The sequence below is a fragment of the Anolis carolinensis genome, chromosome 2, assembly GCF_035594765.1.
Source record: "Anolis carolinensis isolate JA03-04 chromosome 2, rAnoCar3.1.pri, whole genome shotgun sequence".
NCBI classification, from domain to species: Eukaryota; Metazoa; Chordata; class Lepidosauria; order Squamata; family Dactyloidae; genus Anolis; species Anolis carolinensis.
In genome coordinates, this window is record NC_085842.1 from 270,315,222 (window position 1) to 270,332,440 (window position 17,219).

A 17,219-nucleotide genomic window follows, 5' to 3' on the forward strand; every position below is an offset into this window, starting at 1 on the left:
TGTCCTGATGTCTGCAAAGTCCTAAAAGACTCTTCAAGTGGCTATAAAGCAATCAACATTCACATGAGTTATAAACAGCCTTTTAAAAGCAACCTTCATTTATATTTCTCTGCAAAGGAAACTAGCTATAGTAATAAATTGGGTGAGATCCAACTTCAAGTGGATGTGCAATGGTGTGAATGAAGAGGATTTCCTCAATCTGTTTTCCATGACAGCATGCAACTTTCTAGAGTTGAAAATGTTGGTTGATCACGATGGCTTAAGCCTTACTGGATGACCTTAGAAAGTTACTGTCTGGGACATTATGATGAGAAAATGAAGAAGGGAGCGATTTTTCAAAAGCACCTTCTCTGTGTCTGTTTCTCCTTTCTTCTGTGTAGCTGCGCCAAACTCCGACTGGGACCAGAACCTGCTCCTGGATGTCCAAATGATCTAGATTTAACCTGCATTCCTCAAAGTGGGCGGATGCTCCACAGTTTCACTGCAGATGACCATGGAGCTCTGAGAAGATAACAGGCATCCATAAACACCTTTACTGACATCAGCAAAAATGATCACATAACCTTGGAATCTAAGAGAGAGAAAGTGGCATACCATTATATTAATCCTCATCATCATTGAAAGAGGGCTCTTTCAGAGTGTCTTTGCAGTGAAGAGTAGAGACATCACACTGGCAACAAAGGTCTGCAAATTAAAGCAATGGTATTCCCCATAGTAACCTATGAATGCGAGAGCTGGACCATAAGGAAGGCTGAGCGAAGGATGATAGACACTTTTGAACTATGGTGTTGGAGGAAAATTCTGAGAGTGTCTTGAACTGCAAGAAGATCAAACCAGTCCATATTCCATATAATGTCCGACTGCTCACTGGAGGAAAGGATATTAGAGGCAAAGATGAAGTACTTTGTCCACATAATGAGAAGACAGGAAAGCTTGGAGAAGACAATGATGCTGAGGAAAATAGAAGGAAAAAAGAAAAGGGGCCGACCAAAGGCAAGATGGGTGGATGGTATCCTTGAAGTAACTGGCTTGACCTTGAAGGAACTGGGGATGGCCACGGCCGACTAGGAGCTCTGGCGTGGGCTGGTTCATGAGGACACTAAGAGCTGGAAGTAACTGAATAACAACAAATTGCAGTGAAGTCTGACATGCACTGAATAAGTTTGACTGTAGCGACTCAAAGACTAAGGTGAACCAAGAAGAGTCTAAGAAACATCCTCCCTCTCCAAGTCACATGCCTGGTGCTTTCAAGGTGAATGTTTCTCCTTCCTTTCCTGGAGGAGGTGATGTGGGCTACAGGTGACTTGATCAGGACAGCCCTGAAAGTATCACAGGTCTCAGCTGTATTTTGCACAACAGTACACATTTCCAGAAACAATATCCTGAAATATGACATCAACCTTGAAAATCCTTTGCAGGACATCAACAGGAATCAGATGTAATAGGACATACTTATTACCAAAAAAGATTTCCCTTAAAATAGTCCTTCCTCTCATCTTTTACAAACGTTGGTACTGCCTCATATCTGTCTGTATGATATGGCAATCACCACTGGGAAAGTTGGCCAGAGCAGCTGGGCCTTTCAGTCCAATATCTGATGTGTCACATGGTTTTCCGCTCTGCTGTGATGAGACTATTCAAAATAGAAATAGAGAGAGGCTGTACGTAATATGAACAACCTCTTAACAGAGCAGGAAAATGTGTTAACAAATATAGAAAGGTAGTTTATAAAAGAAAGCTAATCTGTTCTGTTGCCTTGTAAATACTTTGTGAAAGTTCTTTCATTTCAAATGCTGCAACGTGTTAATGCTGAGCAAGTCATTTGTTCACACCCTTATAATTCTACTAATTACACACCAAGGTCAGAGGTGTTTATTGGCATGCAGAAGTAGTTTATAACTTTGACATCGATAATTAATTATGTCACCATGGAAGGGTACATCAGATGGGCTGATATCTGACTGATGTAATAGTCAATACACCCTTATGAATTGCTTTTCTTATGACATTTGCTAATCCAATAGTCCTGTTGATAACTATTGACTTTCTTTTCTTTCTTTTTTTAAAAGGAAGTGTAGTTGATGCAAAGTTATTGAGTCTGTTGCATTTGTATATTATTCAAATACATTATTCAACAATCTATTTGCGAAATAGGGCTGGAGCAGTTGTATCTTTTTTGATAGTTGTCTCACTTTAGTCTCTACTAATTAACAATAAAATTTGACTTGCTATTATTGTATTATTTCATACATTTTGTCATATTTTTGAATGTTGAAGAAGAAGTGGATATCATACTAGAGTTGACGAAGGAAAGAAAGAGCTAAACAAACATTGCAGTAATTCTAAGTCCTGTCTTTATTTAAATAGTGTTGTTTGTAACAGACTGATTTTTATTCTTTGGCATATAAAATCCAAATCTAGAATAAAGTCCAATAGATACTTACAGCATATAGTTCTTCGTAAGCAGCTATCAAAATAATCCATGTGATTAACTTGCACAATCTCCACTGTGTACAGAGAATTATTTTTTGTTTTTATAGTATTGGGACTTATACTTTCTTAATGCCAGATTGCCCTGTATTTTGTGCTACCTCTCTGTAAGCAGATATTAGTACAGATACAGCCTATCCAATTGTATAACATGGCTTGGGCTAAATTTACAAGAGCGTACTACGTTCAAGCAAAAGTCTTTACAAGCAAATATGATATTGTGTTAACTTGTGTTCACATGCAAAACAGGAAGGACAGACGTGTCAGTGCAGACTTATGCCAGTTTATCCCTCTAACTTCCTGTTTATCGGCCACTTTGCAGGTATCTACAAGGACAGAATAATCTATTATAATGATACTGAAACAATGCAGCACATTGTGACAGACTTTGCACTCCAAACACACCTACACTTCAGCGTGATTCATTCCACTCCTTATGTTTCCACAGACATGAATTCAGGCAGGGATGGATTAAGACCTTTAGAGGCCCTAAGCACTTTGGCGCTTCCATATATATCTAATACAAAATATAAACAATGAGAAACCATAACATAAAGTTTTATTTTTCAAAACAAAGCTTATAAGATGGAAAATAATGGGGTTTTAAATAATATTTCTAATTGATTTACATTTGAAATGTTTTGTGCTATTTTTTTTCCAATTGTGAAGTTTTTGATTGGGAGAGCCCCTTTTTGTGAGTCCTGGTTCAGCTGCAACATTTGCTGTTTTGGACCATTTAATCTGTAGTAAGTAGTTTTAGCCCATTTTGTATGCATAATCATATTTTAATATTTACATGATGGAGATTTTAAAATTGTAAAGGTTTGCTTATCATCATGAGCCACTTTGTGTCTCAATTACAAAGCGGGATAAAATTATTATTATTATTATTAATATACATCTAACAATGGAAAATTTCAATGGTGCCGCCATTTCTTTTGAGGCTCAATTAGCATGCTTATTTTGCTTAATAATTAATCCAGCCTTGAATTTCTACAACTCTCTCTACAACTCAAAAGCCAGACTATGGGTACATCTACACGAGTGATTCCCAACCTTTTATTGACCAGGGACCACCCTCCAACATTAGTACCAAAAGAGTTACAAATCAGTTTTTGGTCAAATTTAGATTCGGTTTGATTATTTGAGGTGCTGATTCAAAAAACTGCATTGGATAGACCACATCAGCTGTAGTCTATGATACAGAACATATGCCATTGAGTAGTTGCCATCTGCTCGCCCACAGAAAACCATATTTAATAATCTAGAGCTGAACAGGCCTAAAAACAAAGATGCCAAGAATTTTTTTTTGGTTGGGCTGTGTTAATTATCTACAGAAATAATGTTGAGGCCGCGGATCATATTTTATTTTTTGCGGACAACTGGTGGTCCATGGACCACAGGTTAGGAACCACTGATCTACACTGACATTAACACAGTTTGACACCACTTCAACTGACAGGGCTCAGTAACCCTTTTGATTCGTTACCCTTTATTTATTTACAGTATTGATACTCTGCCCTTCTCACCCTGAAGGGGACTCAGGGCGGATCACATTATATACATATAGGGCAAACATTCAATGCCCATATACACATAGAACAGAGACAGACGCAGAGGCAATTTAACCTTCTCCTGAGGGGATGTTGGATTCTGGCCACAGGGGGGAGCAGCTGCTTCATCATCCACTGTGATGGCACTTCCTCATTCCAACGTGGTATATTAATTAAATTTGCCTCCCCACTTTATAATTTATTTATTTATTTATTTACAGTATTTATATTCCGCCCTTCTCACCCCGAAGGGGACTCAGGGCAGATCACATTACACATATAAGGCAAACATTCAATGCCTTAACATAGAACAAAGACAAGACAAACATGGGGCTCCGAGCTGGCCTCGAACTCATGACCTCTTGGTCAGAGTGATTTATTGCAGCAGGCTGCTCACCAGCCTGCGCCTCCCCACTTTATAAGTGGTACCTTATTTCCTACTTGATAGATGCAACTATCTTTTGGGTTGCTAGGTCAGCAACGAGCAGGGGCTATTTTTTATTTTTTAATGGATGGGTGCTCACCCCACCACGGGCTGGCCTCGAACTCATGACCTCATGGTCAGAGTGATTTATTGCAGCAGGCTGCTCACCAGCCTGCGCCACAGCCTGGCCCCTTTCTGTACCAATGTGGGATTCTGAGAGTTGTAGTTTTACAAGGCTTTAGCCTTCTCTGCCAAAGGATGTCCCTGCTCACAAAAATAGAACTCCTTGGATTCCACAGCATTGAGCCATGGCAGTTGAAGTGGTGCAGAACTGTACTCATTCTACAGTGCAGATGGACTCCCTTCCAGACACTATTTCCTATCAAGAAATGTTAGTGTAAAGTGCGATCTCACGATCCTCCACTAGAGGGAGTCTGAGCACTTTGAAAAATCCGCAGAATCCAGAGAATGCGTCGAGAGAGAAGGAAAAGCTGAATGAGAAAGTGCCTGGGTGTTTTGGTTCAGGGAGGAAGGAAAAGAGACAATTCCGTGTCGCGCTGGCCAGACATTGGCAATGTCAGTCCTTCTTTGGAAACTCGTCCGTAGGATTATATATATTGTCAGTCCAGAGGACTTGAAGAACTTTGCGTAAACTTTGGACCTGGGCGAGGCGCGCTTTTGTGTCAACACAATGTGCCTTTCTGGTGCCATCTGGCTCAAGGGCGCCAGGGCTAGGTATGGGGCAAAGTTGGGCCCGTCCAGGAGTTTTGGACTTCAACTCCCATCATTCCTAACTGCCTCAGGCCCCTTCCTTTTCCCCCTCAGCCGCTTAAGCGGAAGGGGCCTGAGGCAGTTAGGAATGATGGGAGTTGAAGTCCAAAACACCTGGACGGGCCCAAATTTGCCTCAATGCTGTGGAATCCCAGTGCCTCCTGGTATTCAATGCAATTGAGTCTTGGGTGCATGAAGGCGCCCACGGTTACCTACAGCCGCAAACACTCTCTTCACTCCATTCAAAGAGCCAGGCTGGACTTTTTTGGGGGGGGGGGGGGGGGAAGGGGCGGGGCCTTGGGGCTGTCATCCAATTGGGTGGGAGAAAAAAAGAGGGGGGGGGGAGAAGAGCACTCTGTAAGCGAGCGCCTGCTCCCTCTCTGCTTCGCAAATCAATGGCAAAATATGCCAAAAATCCCTCTCCCCTTCCCTTCGCGCGCATCCAGACGTGCACGCCCGCTCCCCGGACACGCAGGCACACGTGGAGGAGGCATAGAATAGAGCGCCAGGTCTCTCCGCAGCTGTCTGGGTCAGGCAAGCAGACAGGCTCGCCTATTTTTTTTTATTTTTTTTTACAATCTGGATTGACGCACACAAGGAAAAGAAACCTTTTGATATATAGTGGGCGTGACTATTGAAACACCCCCCTTCCTTGAAATTCTATTTCTTCTCCTTTTTTTGCCTGATTCTTCCTCTGCTTTGCCACCGTCGAGTCCTCCAATCCCGGTGGATCCTCTTTTTTTTGTATTTACAGCTGGGCTTCCTCGGATCCGAGCGAGGGATTTGCCGGCTTCCTTCTGCTTCCAAGGAGGTTGAAACAGAGACGCTGCTTGCTGTTGCTGCTGGGCAAGAAGACCTCGCCTCCTCCTCCTCCTCCTTCTTCTCCTCCCTCCTCTCCATGTAGTCATCCAGGGGAGGGACCCTCTTCCCCTCCCTTCTCTTCCCCTCCTCCTCCTCCTCTCCTCCTCCTCCTCCTTTCCCTCTTTTGCAAAGTTGACGTTCCGGGGACTGGGAAGGGCTGCCTTGCTTTGCTCCCAGAGCCGCACTTGGCCAGGCTTAAAGGAGGGCAAGGAAGAGAGAGAGAGATTGGGGAGAAAAGAAGGAAGGAAGGAAGGGAGAGAAGGCGGTTGCCTCGCCTCGGACAACGAAAAGGAGCCAGACTTCTTCACTGAGAGAGAAGACCAGTTATTACCGCAAAGCAACCGGCAACAAGCAACTCACCAACCAACCCTTCCTTAAAGACTCACAGCAAAAGGAGCCAGGCTTCTTCATTGAGAGAGAAGACCAATTACCGCAAAGCACCGGCAACAAGCAACCAACCAGCCAACCCTTCCTTCCTTGATTCCCCCCCCCCCCCCCCCTTCCTTGTTTCTTTCGGCGTCCCGAGGCAATCTCTGGACATACATCTTCCCTGAAGCAAAGCTAAAGGACTGCTGCGAACTCTCAATCCTGGCTCGGTGCGGATCCCCGTGGGTCGGGGCTCATCCGTCGCTCGGGAAGAGCGAGCACAGCCTGCCTTGAAGCCAGGCAGAGACAGAGAGGGAGAGAGAGACAGAGAGACCAGGCGGCCAGGAAGGCAGGAGCAGCAGCAGCAGCAGCAGGGCGCGCAGAGCGGACTTTCTCCTTCCCGAGAGGCTTCCCGTCCAGAGGAGGAGAAGGGGAGCGAGAGGGGCGAAGGGGCCCCTTCGTGGTGCATGTCTCGCCCGGGGCTCCTCCCGCCGCCCCTTCTTTCTCCGCCGCCCGTGGCCGCCTCTCGCCTCCTCCTCCTCGTGGCCGCTGCCGGCTGGACTCCTTCTCCTCCTCCCTTTGTGTGCGCCTTGTGACTCGCCCTGCTCCTTTCCCCTTCCTTCCCCTTTGTTGCCCTTGTTTTTTGTGTTGTTTCCCCCTCCTCCTTTTCCCTCCTCGCCATCCTTGGTGCTGCGTCTCCTCCTCCTCCTCCTCCTCCTTCGTGGCCCAGAGGAGGGATGCTGCACGTGGAGATGTTGACGCTGCTCTTCCTGCTGCTCTGGACGCGCGTCTTCGGGCAGGACCCGGGCTCCAAAACCGTCGCCGACCGCTACGCCGTCTTCTGGAACAGCACCAACCCCAGGTAAGAGCGACAGGAAGAAACTCAGAAAGGGAAGCCTCCTGCACCCGACACTCGAGCCCCTTTCCAACGGGTATTCATTCTCTGTCATCCTGGAACCAGTTGATGCTCTGATTGATAGTGGTTTCACAGAAACCAGGGCTCATCCGACGTCTCCTGCACCCACCACTTTCCAACTGGTATTCAAGAAAGTGAATTCATTCTCTGCCCTCCTGGAACCAGTTGACGCTCTGATAGTGGTTATAGGGATCTGTGGAAGGGTTTCTTTCAGGGCTGTAGGGGGGGGTGGTTAGGGGTTTAATCCCACAAATTTTAAGTTTTTTTTAAAAATGGTTTACTCATGAATTTTAACTGGTTAACCAAATCCCCATGAGTGTCCACTGAAGTTTATCTGTCTTGAGTGTCCACTGAAGTTTATCAATGGAGCCTGATTTCTAATTTATTTTGTTTTATGTAACTACTCTTCATGATTCGCTAAAAAAAAAGTTTCAACCCCCCCCCCCCTCAAATTTTTTTTCTGCCAATGGCCCTGCCTGCCCCCACCACTTTCCAACTGGTATTCAATAAAGGGAATTCATTCTCTGTCGTCCCTGAACCAGTTGATGCTCTGATAGTGGTTACAGGGATCTGTGGAAGGGTTTCTTTGTTGCCTGGCTGCCCGTAGTTTTGAACTGCATTAAATGGTCAGTGTAGACACCACTGTGCATCACCACCATCCTTGCCTCCTACCGTATGCATGAAAGGAGAAGGAAGGGAGGTTTCACATTGTTTAGGCAGGAGTGTGGTCTCCCTCCTTGGAAGCATCCATTTGATGGTGTTGGAGGCACTTGTTTGGGAACAGGAAGGCAGCAAACTTTTCCTCTTCTGGAAGGACCTTGTGCATTGCCTCCTCTCCTCTTGGACTGCATCTACACTGCCATATAATGCAATTTGAACTATATATGACAGTGTAGATCAGACATGGGTGAAGTTGGGCCCTCCAGGTGTTTTGGACCTCAACTCCCACCATTCCTAACAGCCTCAGGCCCTTTCCTTTTCTCCCTCTGCTGCTTAAGGCTGAGGCTGTTAGGAATGATGGGAGCTGAACTCCAAAACACCTGGAGGGCCCAGCTTCACCCATGCCGGGTTTAGATCCATCCTTTGTTTCCCTGAATGCCTTGGTGCCTCTGATTTCCAATAAAAGCTATTTATACTCTGCTTCAGAACCTCTTATCTTTGCTGTATGCATCCCTAATGCTTTAGTTGTGTGTATACATCAGGACCAAGATTTTTTTTAATGGGGCGGTAGCCACTTTGGTCAAAATGGAACACTGAACATTAATTCCCTTTTTTATCCCAGGAAAACTTCCAGAAGTTCATACAAATAGACCCTCAAACTCATAATACACTGGAATCAGAGAGAATCTGCCTTTATTTTCATTTACTATAATCTCTCTGGGATGTGAGTGATAGAGACCCTGCTCACATGTGGCTCTGGTGAGGTGCCAGGATTTTGAGAGTGCCAGCCTAGTTTTGTTCTTCCCTTGCTTCCTTCCTTCAGTTTGCCTAGAACATGAGGCTCTTACATAATCTGCTAAAAACCAGGTTAACTGCTGGATAAAAAACAAACCCACATGTTTTCAGTGTTTCAGTGCAATTTGGCGATGGTGTCTAGACTTGGATGTTGTTTACAGTAGAAAAAGGGCCACTCGAGCTGTCATCAGATTCAAGTGTAGTAGTTGGTGATGCCTTGACAGGGCAAAAGGGTTTGGATTTGGGTTTAGACGATGAACAGAGTCCTTCCTTTTTTATGCGGGGAGTTTGTATCAGTAAAATGTGATATTGAGAACACAAAGGAGAAAGTTATACAATCCGAGATGTTTTTGAATAATAGTTGATAAAACAAAATTCACGGTGAAGTGGCCAGTTGGGGATTGTGTAAACATACACACACACACACCTTTTTAATATGTTTCTTTGTTTCATTTGCTTTTTAGTAACAACCATAAATACAAGTAAATTCTGAGATATTTTGTTCCTAAAGTTTCAAATCAAATATATATATGAGTTTTATTTGGACCGTGTTGATTGTATTAGTTTAGTATTGAGGATCTTGCTGAGCCCTTGCCATTTCTCCTACTTTTCAGCATTTGAAAGATAAGAATTCTTTGGCAATGATATTATATAAACAATCCACCTGAGGTTTTTTTTATAAAGGTTTTTGTGTGTGGGTTAAAACAGTTAATAGTTTTTTTTTAAAGAAACTCCTCTAAGCCAATTGTACTATTCTGAGCAGCTGAGGACATCTTGTCCTATATTATCTTTCTGCTAGATTCATGATATAACTGCTTGTACTGATATCAGCATATTGGCTTTTTATTGTAGTTCATGGGATTTTTATAGGAAATGTATAAAAATGTTTGAGTGTGCTTTGAAAATAAAGGGGAGAAAAGATGACAAGATACTTCAGATTCAAAATTCAAAATATTATTTTTATATGTGGCAATTTAAACATGAGAAATAGTAAGGAAGGTGACACTCAGAAGTGTTCCTTCAAATTAACTTCCTAACTTGTGAACTTTCAGAATCTGTCACCTATTTCCCTTCATATCTGAAATAAAACAGCAGCCAAAACAGCTTCAGGTGAAATTAGGCAATGGCTGTAACAGACAAAACTCTAGAGGCATTTTACAGTAGATACCTTTTAAAGGGCAAATCCTTCATTTTTTAGACTGAAAAATGTATTTGGGGAAGGTGGCGAAATAATAAACAGAATTTTCCCACTCTACTTGTGAAAGCGGAAATGTTTGCTGCTTTGAATTTGACCAAATGACTTGCACATGTTGCGCTCTTGGTTAAATCAAAGCATAGTATTAAATGTTTTGCTTCTCTGCCTGTTATGGTATTAATTAAACATGTGATGTAGGTACAATACTTCACTATAAATAATCCATGGAACAGTGGGGTCAGAACTCGAGCATTTAAACCAGTGAACCAGAAAGGACCCAGTTAAGTGAGAACTTTTGTGAAGACTGCCAAGTATATGTGTTTTTAAAATAGCCAAGGAATAATGAGTTATAGAAGTTCATATAGGTACCTTTTGATGGGGAATAAATTCCTGTCCAGAATGTTTCAAAAACTAGGCTCCTGTAGTGAAAGTGTAACCTTCAATCTTAAGATAACATGAAGTTATAAAGGCTTTATTCTTCTCATGGTTTGTTTTCAGTATATTGCAAAGCTCAGTAGACTCTGGAAGACAGTTATTGGAACTGGAAAACCATTCTCAATCAATTAAGAGAAATTGCTATATATTTTTGCAGTTGATACAGGATCAAAAATCTTGAACTGATCATGATGATATGTTTTTAATGGTATCACCCAGATTAAAGAAATAAGGTCTTAATAAGGTTGTTAGTTCTAAGGAAATGATAGATAGTTGAATGTTTTGCTTATTAAATTATAATTTGTATTGGCACCTTCATCCCAGAGTTGAAAAACTAAATGCATTTCCTAGGAAGCAAACTCTATTGATCATAGTAGGACTTAGTTTTAAGAGAACGTATAGGCTTGTACTGTGAATTGGAGAACAATGAAAGTGTTAAGCTTTTGAGAATAAAATAAAGCAAAAGTGGTAAGCTTTTCTTAATAACTCAGATAAGTATTGCTTAACTCTTATATATATATTTCTCATACACTCATATAGGTTTTAGATTCTCTAAATTCAGTAAAGAATTTGTTTAAAAAGTCAATGGGTGGCAATCCAATTCAAAGGTATATTCTCTTAAGTACTTCATATATATATACACATACATACATACATATACACATATACATATACATATAATGTAAATATCATTTACCAATATATTTGAAGTATTGCTTTGGCTATATTCTGAACAATTATTTTTATATTAGTAATACACAAAGCTATCATAAAAGAGAATCAAAGTTTTGAAAAATTACAACTAGTTTTCTTTTCTAAAGTTGCAGGTAATTGATATTTTGATTATGTTAGGAACAGATCATCGATGAATATTCCTAAACTCCAACAGTTTAGGAAACTATAGAGAAATGCTCTAAAGCTTTGTTGTGTGTGATTTGGACTGTATGTCCACCTTAAACTTTTCAAGATATTAGCTCTACATCTAGGATTGAAAACTAGACTGAAGATGTATATGTAGAATGGACGACATTTTTAAAATAAAGAATAAAAATCTGTGACTTCACTCTGTCAGAACTTTCTCTTTCAAGCAAAGATTTGACACTACAGATCCCATAGCGCTTTGTGATGCAGGAACATTCCCCTGTTTTCAACATCCCTATCGTTTATAAAACAGACTACAGTAATCAGTCATGTAAATGACTGCACTGATATTAAATCAATGCAACCAAATAACATTTTATATGTATCCATACAAATAAAGTACTGTATGTAAATTGTTCATCCAGAGCAGCATGGGGACAAGTGTGAGTAAAAATATATATCTAATTCAATTTCTGATATGACATTTAACTAAAGTACAGTGCAGGTCCGTACTTGCTTACTCAAAAACAAATCTCAAGAAGATTTACTCTCAGAAAGTTGTCCAGACTGTAGCATTGCATTCATTTACACTGGTTATCCCAACTGTTGCTCTATTGTAGGCAGGACTGTACAAGTATAAAATGTCTCAAACGTCAAGCTATTCTTCCAGTTTATGTTTTGTAGTGTTGACGAGTGCCAGGACTGGTTTGGAGATGGTTTCTTTTCTCACTGAAATGAATGGAACTTAAATGCACATTTAAGTTGAAGTTTGCACTTATTCCTTTATTGTGTTACGGCCTTAAAAATAGGCTAACTTTCAAAAATTCCTCAGGGAGTGAGAATGTTCGAAAAATACTCAAGGCTTCATAAATCAAATACTTGACCCACCGGATTTCTGCGAAGTCATACTATGATTTGTGAACCTTAGACATAGCTTGGTGCTTATGGCTTTTGCTTTCAAAAGTTGTTGTTTGATAGTATTTGGCTTTACTTCAATGCTCTATTAAATCCAGCAAGGAGTTACATAATTGAAACAAACTGCAAAGGGCTTGCATTTTTAGCTGCTAAAGTATTTATATTTTCTTGGATAATCTCTATTGTACATTGCATTTATGTTTTATTTTATAGTGTTAATTCCATAGAGACGGATTTCCCATCCATTGAGTTTCTCATGATTAGAATCATAGTGGAAAAGCCTTTAGGAGCTCATTACATGTACTTGAGCTGATTTTAATAGTGTTACCTTGAGCCTTGTGGCTCTGAAAGTTCTTCATTGCCTTTAGCTTCAAAACCTCTCCGACAAGCAGGAGCCTTGTTGGTCTTACTTTTTAAAAATGGCATTGGCCAAAGGGTTTTAAAAATCACCCAGTTAATTCCTTTCCTTTCCTTTTTTAAAACACACACTTAATAGAGATTTTTCATTGTTTTGGTCAGAGAGGACTGACCTACTACAGTAGAGTCTCACTTATCTAACATAAACAGGCCGGCAGAATGTTGGATAAGCGAATATGTTGGATAATAAGGAGGGATTAAGGAAATGCCTATTAAACATCAAATTAGGTTATCGTTTTACAAATTAAGCACCAAAACATGTTTAACAACAAATTTGACAGAAAAAGTAATTCAATACGCAATAATGCTATGTAGTAAATACTGTATTTACGAATTTAGCACCAAAATATCACGATGTATTGAAAACATTGACTACAAAAATGCGTTGGATAATCCAGAACATTGGATAAACGAGTGTTGGATAAGTGAGACTTTACTGTATTAGGAAAGACAACTAAAGATACTTCTTGCTGTCTCTCTCCCATCTCCCCATGAACCCAACAATCTACAAGCTTTTTGCTGGGATGAGAAAGTAAATGAAAAGAGTGAATTCATCAGGCATTCTGGCCATTGAAGGTGAGACATATGTATGCATATGCTCACATCTTTAGTAGAAAAGATGCTGAACCAAATAGCAAAAAGAAATTAATACTTTTTAAGTTGATGAAATAGTCTTGTCACCTAAGACTTTTATCATAACTTTGCTGTGAAATGTGTAGTTTATCATTTATTAAAGAATTGAATGCGTAGATGTTAACAAAAGCAGAAATATTTACCTCTCAGTATAAAGTACAGGTGGAAATCTGTACTTGCATCTTTCCCATTGGAATAAGCAGGACTTGAGTTCTCATAGTTGGGTGCATCACGTCTTACATGTATAGAGTGAGGCTTTCAATTTGCAAAGATTGCTTTATTATTTTGTTCTTTCTCATGTAAGTGTCTACTATGTATGAATCTTTAATCCTCTGTTGCTTTTAAAAAGGCTACACAGTAGAAAACACACCTTGTTTTGAAAAACACAACAAGCAAGAGTTAAATTACCAAACAAACATATCCATATATCAAGCTGTAATTTTTCAACCCCAGGAATTGTTCTAACCAGTTTCAGCCATTTGGAGTGATGCATATCCTTTTGAAAGCAGTTTCCCATTGTATACATTTCTTCTCCAGTTTTGTTTAAATAAGTAGTCATTGAGAAATTAAATACTGAGTTTATAAGAGGAATGCTACAAAAGCCACTTTTAGTTATATTGCAGCCCTTGAAATACTATTGAAATCTACTACCCATCAGGTGACTGTATACAAAACTTGCCTATTGTTAGGGTTTTAGAGTATTAACAGTATTGTATGTACATCATATACATCTCGTACATAGTCGTGAACTCCACATGAGATGTATGGTAATATTGAATTATTGTGTTAGTTAGTCAGTTTTTTTTTCTCCTGCAAAGCAAATGTGAGAATTAGTATCCTTAGTAATCATGTTTATTCTGAAGTCCCTGTTTTCATAGAGGCAAATACTCTGTTAATCATATAATAAAATATATTTCCTTTATATATTGCTGAGGGGCATATTTGTATATTTGACAAGTGATATACTGATGAAAGTACAGGGGGAAAATTAAATACAGTCTAATCTTAAATCTTCAGTCTGAAATTGAAGTTAAAGCTTCCCACTGTTGTCTTCTAACTGTTAATAATTTGTCCTCTAAACATAATGTGGGAAGCCAATATCTTTCTAGCAGAAAAATACACTGAAAGAAACAGTTGTGGAACAAAGGCCGTAACGTCTGCATGATAAAAGAAGTGAACTATGGTTGCATATGGCTGAGCTGAAATCCAGTGGGTTCATCCAAATGTTTTTATATACATTGCTGAGTTAAATACTAACAGTGGTTGAGGATTAGTTTCGAGTTCTATTCACCTACAGCCCCCTTTCCCTTTGAAATGCCTTTGAATGTAATTCCCACAATTCTTTTCGAAGTTTGAAGTAGGGAGGGGAGCAGGGACTTATGAAGAGGAAAGACTAGAAGAACGTTGAGTAGGAACTCTGGCCTTTGTATCTCTCAGCACTGTGTTTGTGTATTTTGCTCTTAGGTAATCTCTCATGAAGCCAATGATAAATAGTGAAGAAACTTGTACTGTTTCCATTATCCTGTATAATGTGAGAAATATTTAATCTTTGAGGTCCATGTGAACTCATATATGTTTATATACATTTCTCATCTAAGTAAGGGATGTTGCCAGACTGCTGATGACATTTACAAAGCTAGTTTTTACCTACAAATTTAATTTCAGTTCATATCGAGTCTCTTGGAAGCCTCCATTTTGCTTGACTATCACACTCGGCTCTTGCGTGTTGCAAAATGGGGTTGGAGAGACTATAAGGATTCTATACATTTGTCTTTGATGTTAGCTCTAAGTTATACAAGATAGATGCTAATTTTGGCTCTGAGTTATGAGTTTGATAAAATAGTTTATTGGAATTCTGTGGCAGAGCTTTAACACCGCTTTTTATTGTAAAAGCTTCTCTCCATGTTTATTAATATGTTTACATGATATGTCCAGTATGCCATCATTTTAGTTTTGAAGTATTTTTGCTTTTTATTGGAGTATGCATGCATGTCTATGTGTTATTATTATTATTTATTATATTATTTATACCCCACTTTATCTCCCCCGAAGGACACTCAAAGCGGCTTAGCATAAAAGCATTAGCATAATCATTTAAAATATACAAATATATGAACATTAAAACAAGATTAAATATAAACAGTATGTACACAGATCTTAAAATTAACTCAGTGTCAGTCAAAAAATTTCTGTGCTGAAAGCATTTTATGTTGAGCAGTTTTCTAGTTTAGATGGAGCAACATTATCCACTGTCCTTATAAGCAGTAATAAAATATTAAAGTGTTGCATCTGTAGTAACAAAATAATCCTTGCTTTTTAGATTTCATTGTTATGTTGCATATTAAAATAATTATAATAAGCATAAACAGTATAGTGTTGTGATGTACTTGACTTTTCCTTACTACATTTCTACAGGCCTATTTGAGATGCCTGCTGCTTCAATTAGCATTGTTTTGTATTATCCTATTTAATAGCTACCTATTTTTTCAATGCTAAAGGAACTTTGGACAAAATACTAATACTCTACCCACTCTCTTTATCTGTTTGTCCATCCATTTTTCAGTAAGCATGAGTTAATATTTTGTTATGTGCCCATATTACAGCGATCCATACATTTAATATATGATGGACGATCATTGAAAGAGAATATTCACTGAACAAATGGAACAATGAATTGGCCTTAAGAAATAACATGTAGCAGTGAATTGTTGAATTTCAACATATTGCTTTGGATGCAAAGTTTTCTATGAGCAGAATGCTATAGGAAAAAGTTAGTAGGGCAGAGTCTAATTTTGGATGTTCCTCTAGCACGCTATTGCTCTGAGATAGTGTACTCTGGAGAAGTGCTTCTTCAGCTATCTAAATTGAGAGACTGGATTTTTTTCAACATTGTGCCAGGTACTGGTACCATATTTGTGCCAATTGGCTTTAATGGCTTCTTTCTTTGCTGAAATTTCTCCAGGGATCAACAGTAGATGGCTTGTGGGCAGGCATTGGTCCATGGACCACTATGTTCAGCAGTATTCCTTTGGAAAGTTAGGTAACCTTCCATAAATATGGTTAGTGCAGGACAAATTAGGCAATGCAAGCTTCCCTTGGATCTTAATCTCTTCTGTTTTTGGAAGAAGCATACCGAATCCATGATTTTATTGTAGTTTAGTTTTCAGAATTCTTAAAAGCTACTTGACCTAATATACAGTATCCTTATTCAACAATTACGTAATAATGGTTCCATCTAGCTTTGGAAACAGTTTGTGTTTTAATATATGCGGAAACATGCAGGCACACTAAACTCATTTGTTTAATTTCCGTACAAGCATAAGAACAACCCAGAGTGTTTTGTGAGTACTGTAATTACAAAGTTCTCTATTGTAGCATGAAAGTAGTAATGTTTCTTTTGTGAGAAGAATAACGTGTAAACTTAAAATAGGATGGTTTGGTTTGCCCAATTAACTGAATATGACCATTCCTTGAATCCGATTAGAAGTATTCAAACAAAATGAAAAGAATAGCTCCAAAATATATTACTGAAATGTAATGTTCCCTAAGTCACAAGAATAGTAAAACTGCATTTATGATGTCATTGGTATGGGAGGTAGCTAGTTATACAATTCAGCATTGATTGTATGGATATTGAAATCTTTCAGTATAGTGCTTGACAACACTGTTTCCTTTTAAAAGGTATACATCTATTAGTAAGGAGTTATGTTTGGTATTATGTAAGAGATTTGTTTTCTGTTGCATAGATTTGCTTCTTTTTGGGTTAGGAATTGTAGACATTCCTCCAAGAGAGCCTCCTGCCAGAATAACCTTAATGTGCTTGGAAGATGGAAAGACCAAATTCCTATGACAAAATTGCTTCCACTGTTCTTCTAAACTTTGAACAAGATGCATAAATTCCTGTCTTTTATCTGTTCATTCTCTATT

At 39.4% G+C, this 17,219-nt stretch overlaps 1 protein-coding gene across 2 annotated transcripts in view; it reads left to right on the plus strand.

Annotated features, from left to right (window-relative positions):
- The first annotated feature begins 5,653 nt into the window (after nt 1–5,653).
- The window catches only part of efna5 (ephrin A5), a 225,781-nt gene continuing 214,215 nt past the window's right edge, over nt 5,654–17,219 (plus strand). Inside the window, exon 1 of one of the 2 annotated variants that reach the window (XM_016994844.2) lies at nt 5,654–7,327. In XM_016994844.2, coding sequence (XP_016850333.1) covers nt 7,203–7,327 — 125 coding nt within the window. In that variant the 5' untranslated portion in view covers nt 5,654–7,202. The remainder of the gene's footprint in view (nt 7,328–17,219) is intronic. The other variant, XM_003222988.4, reaches the window with a different exon arrangement.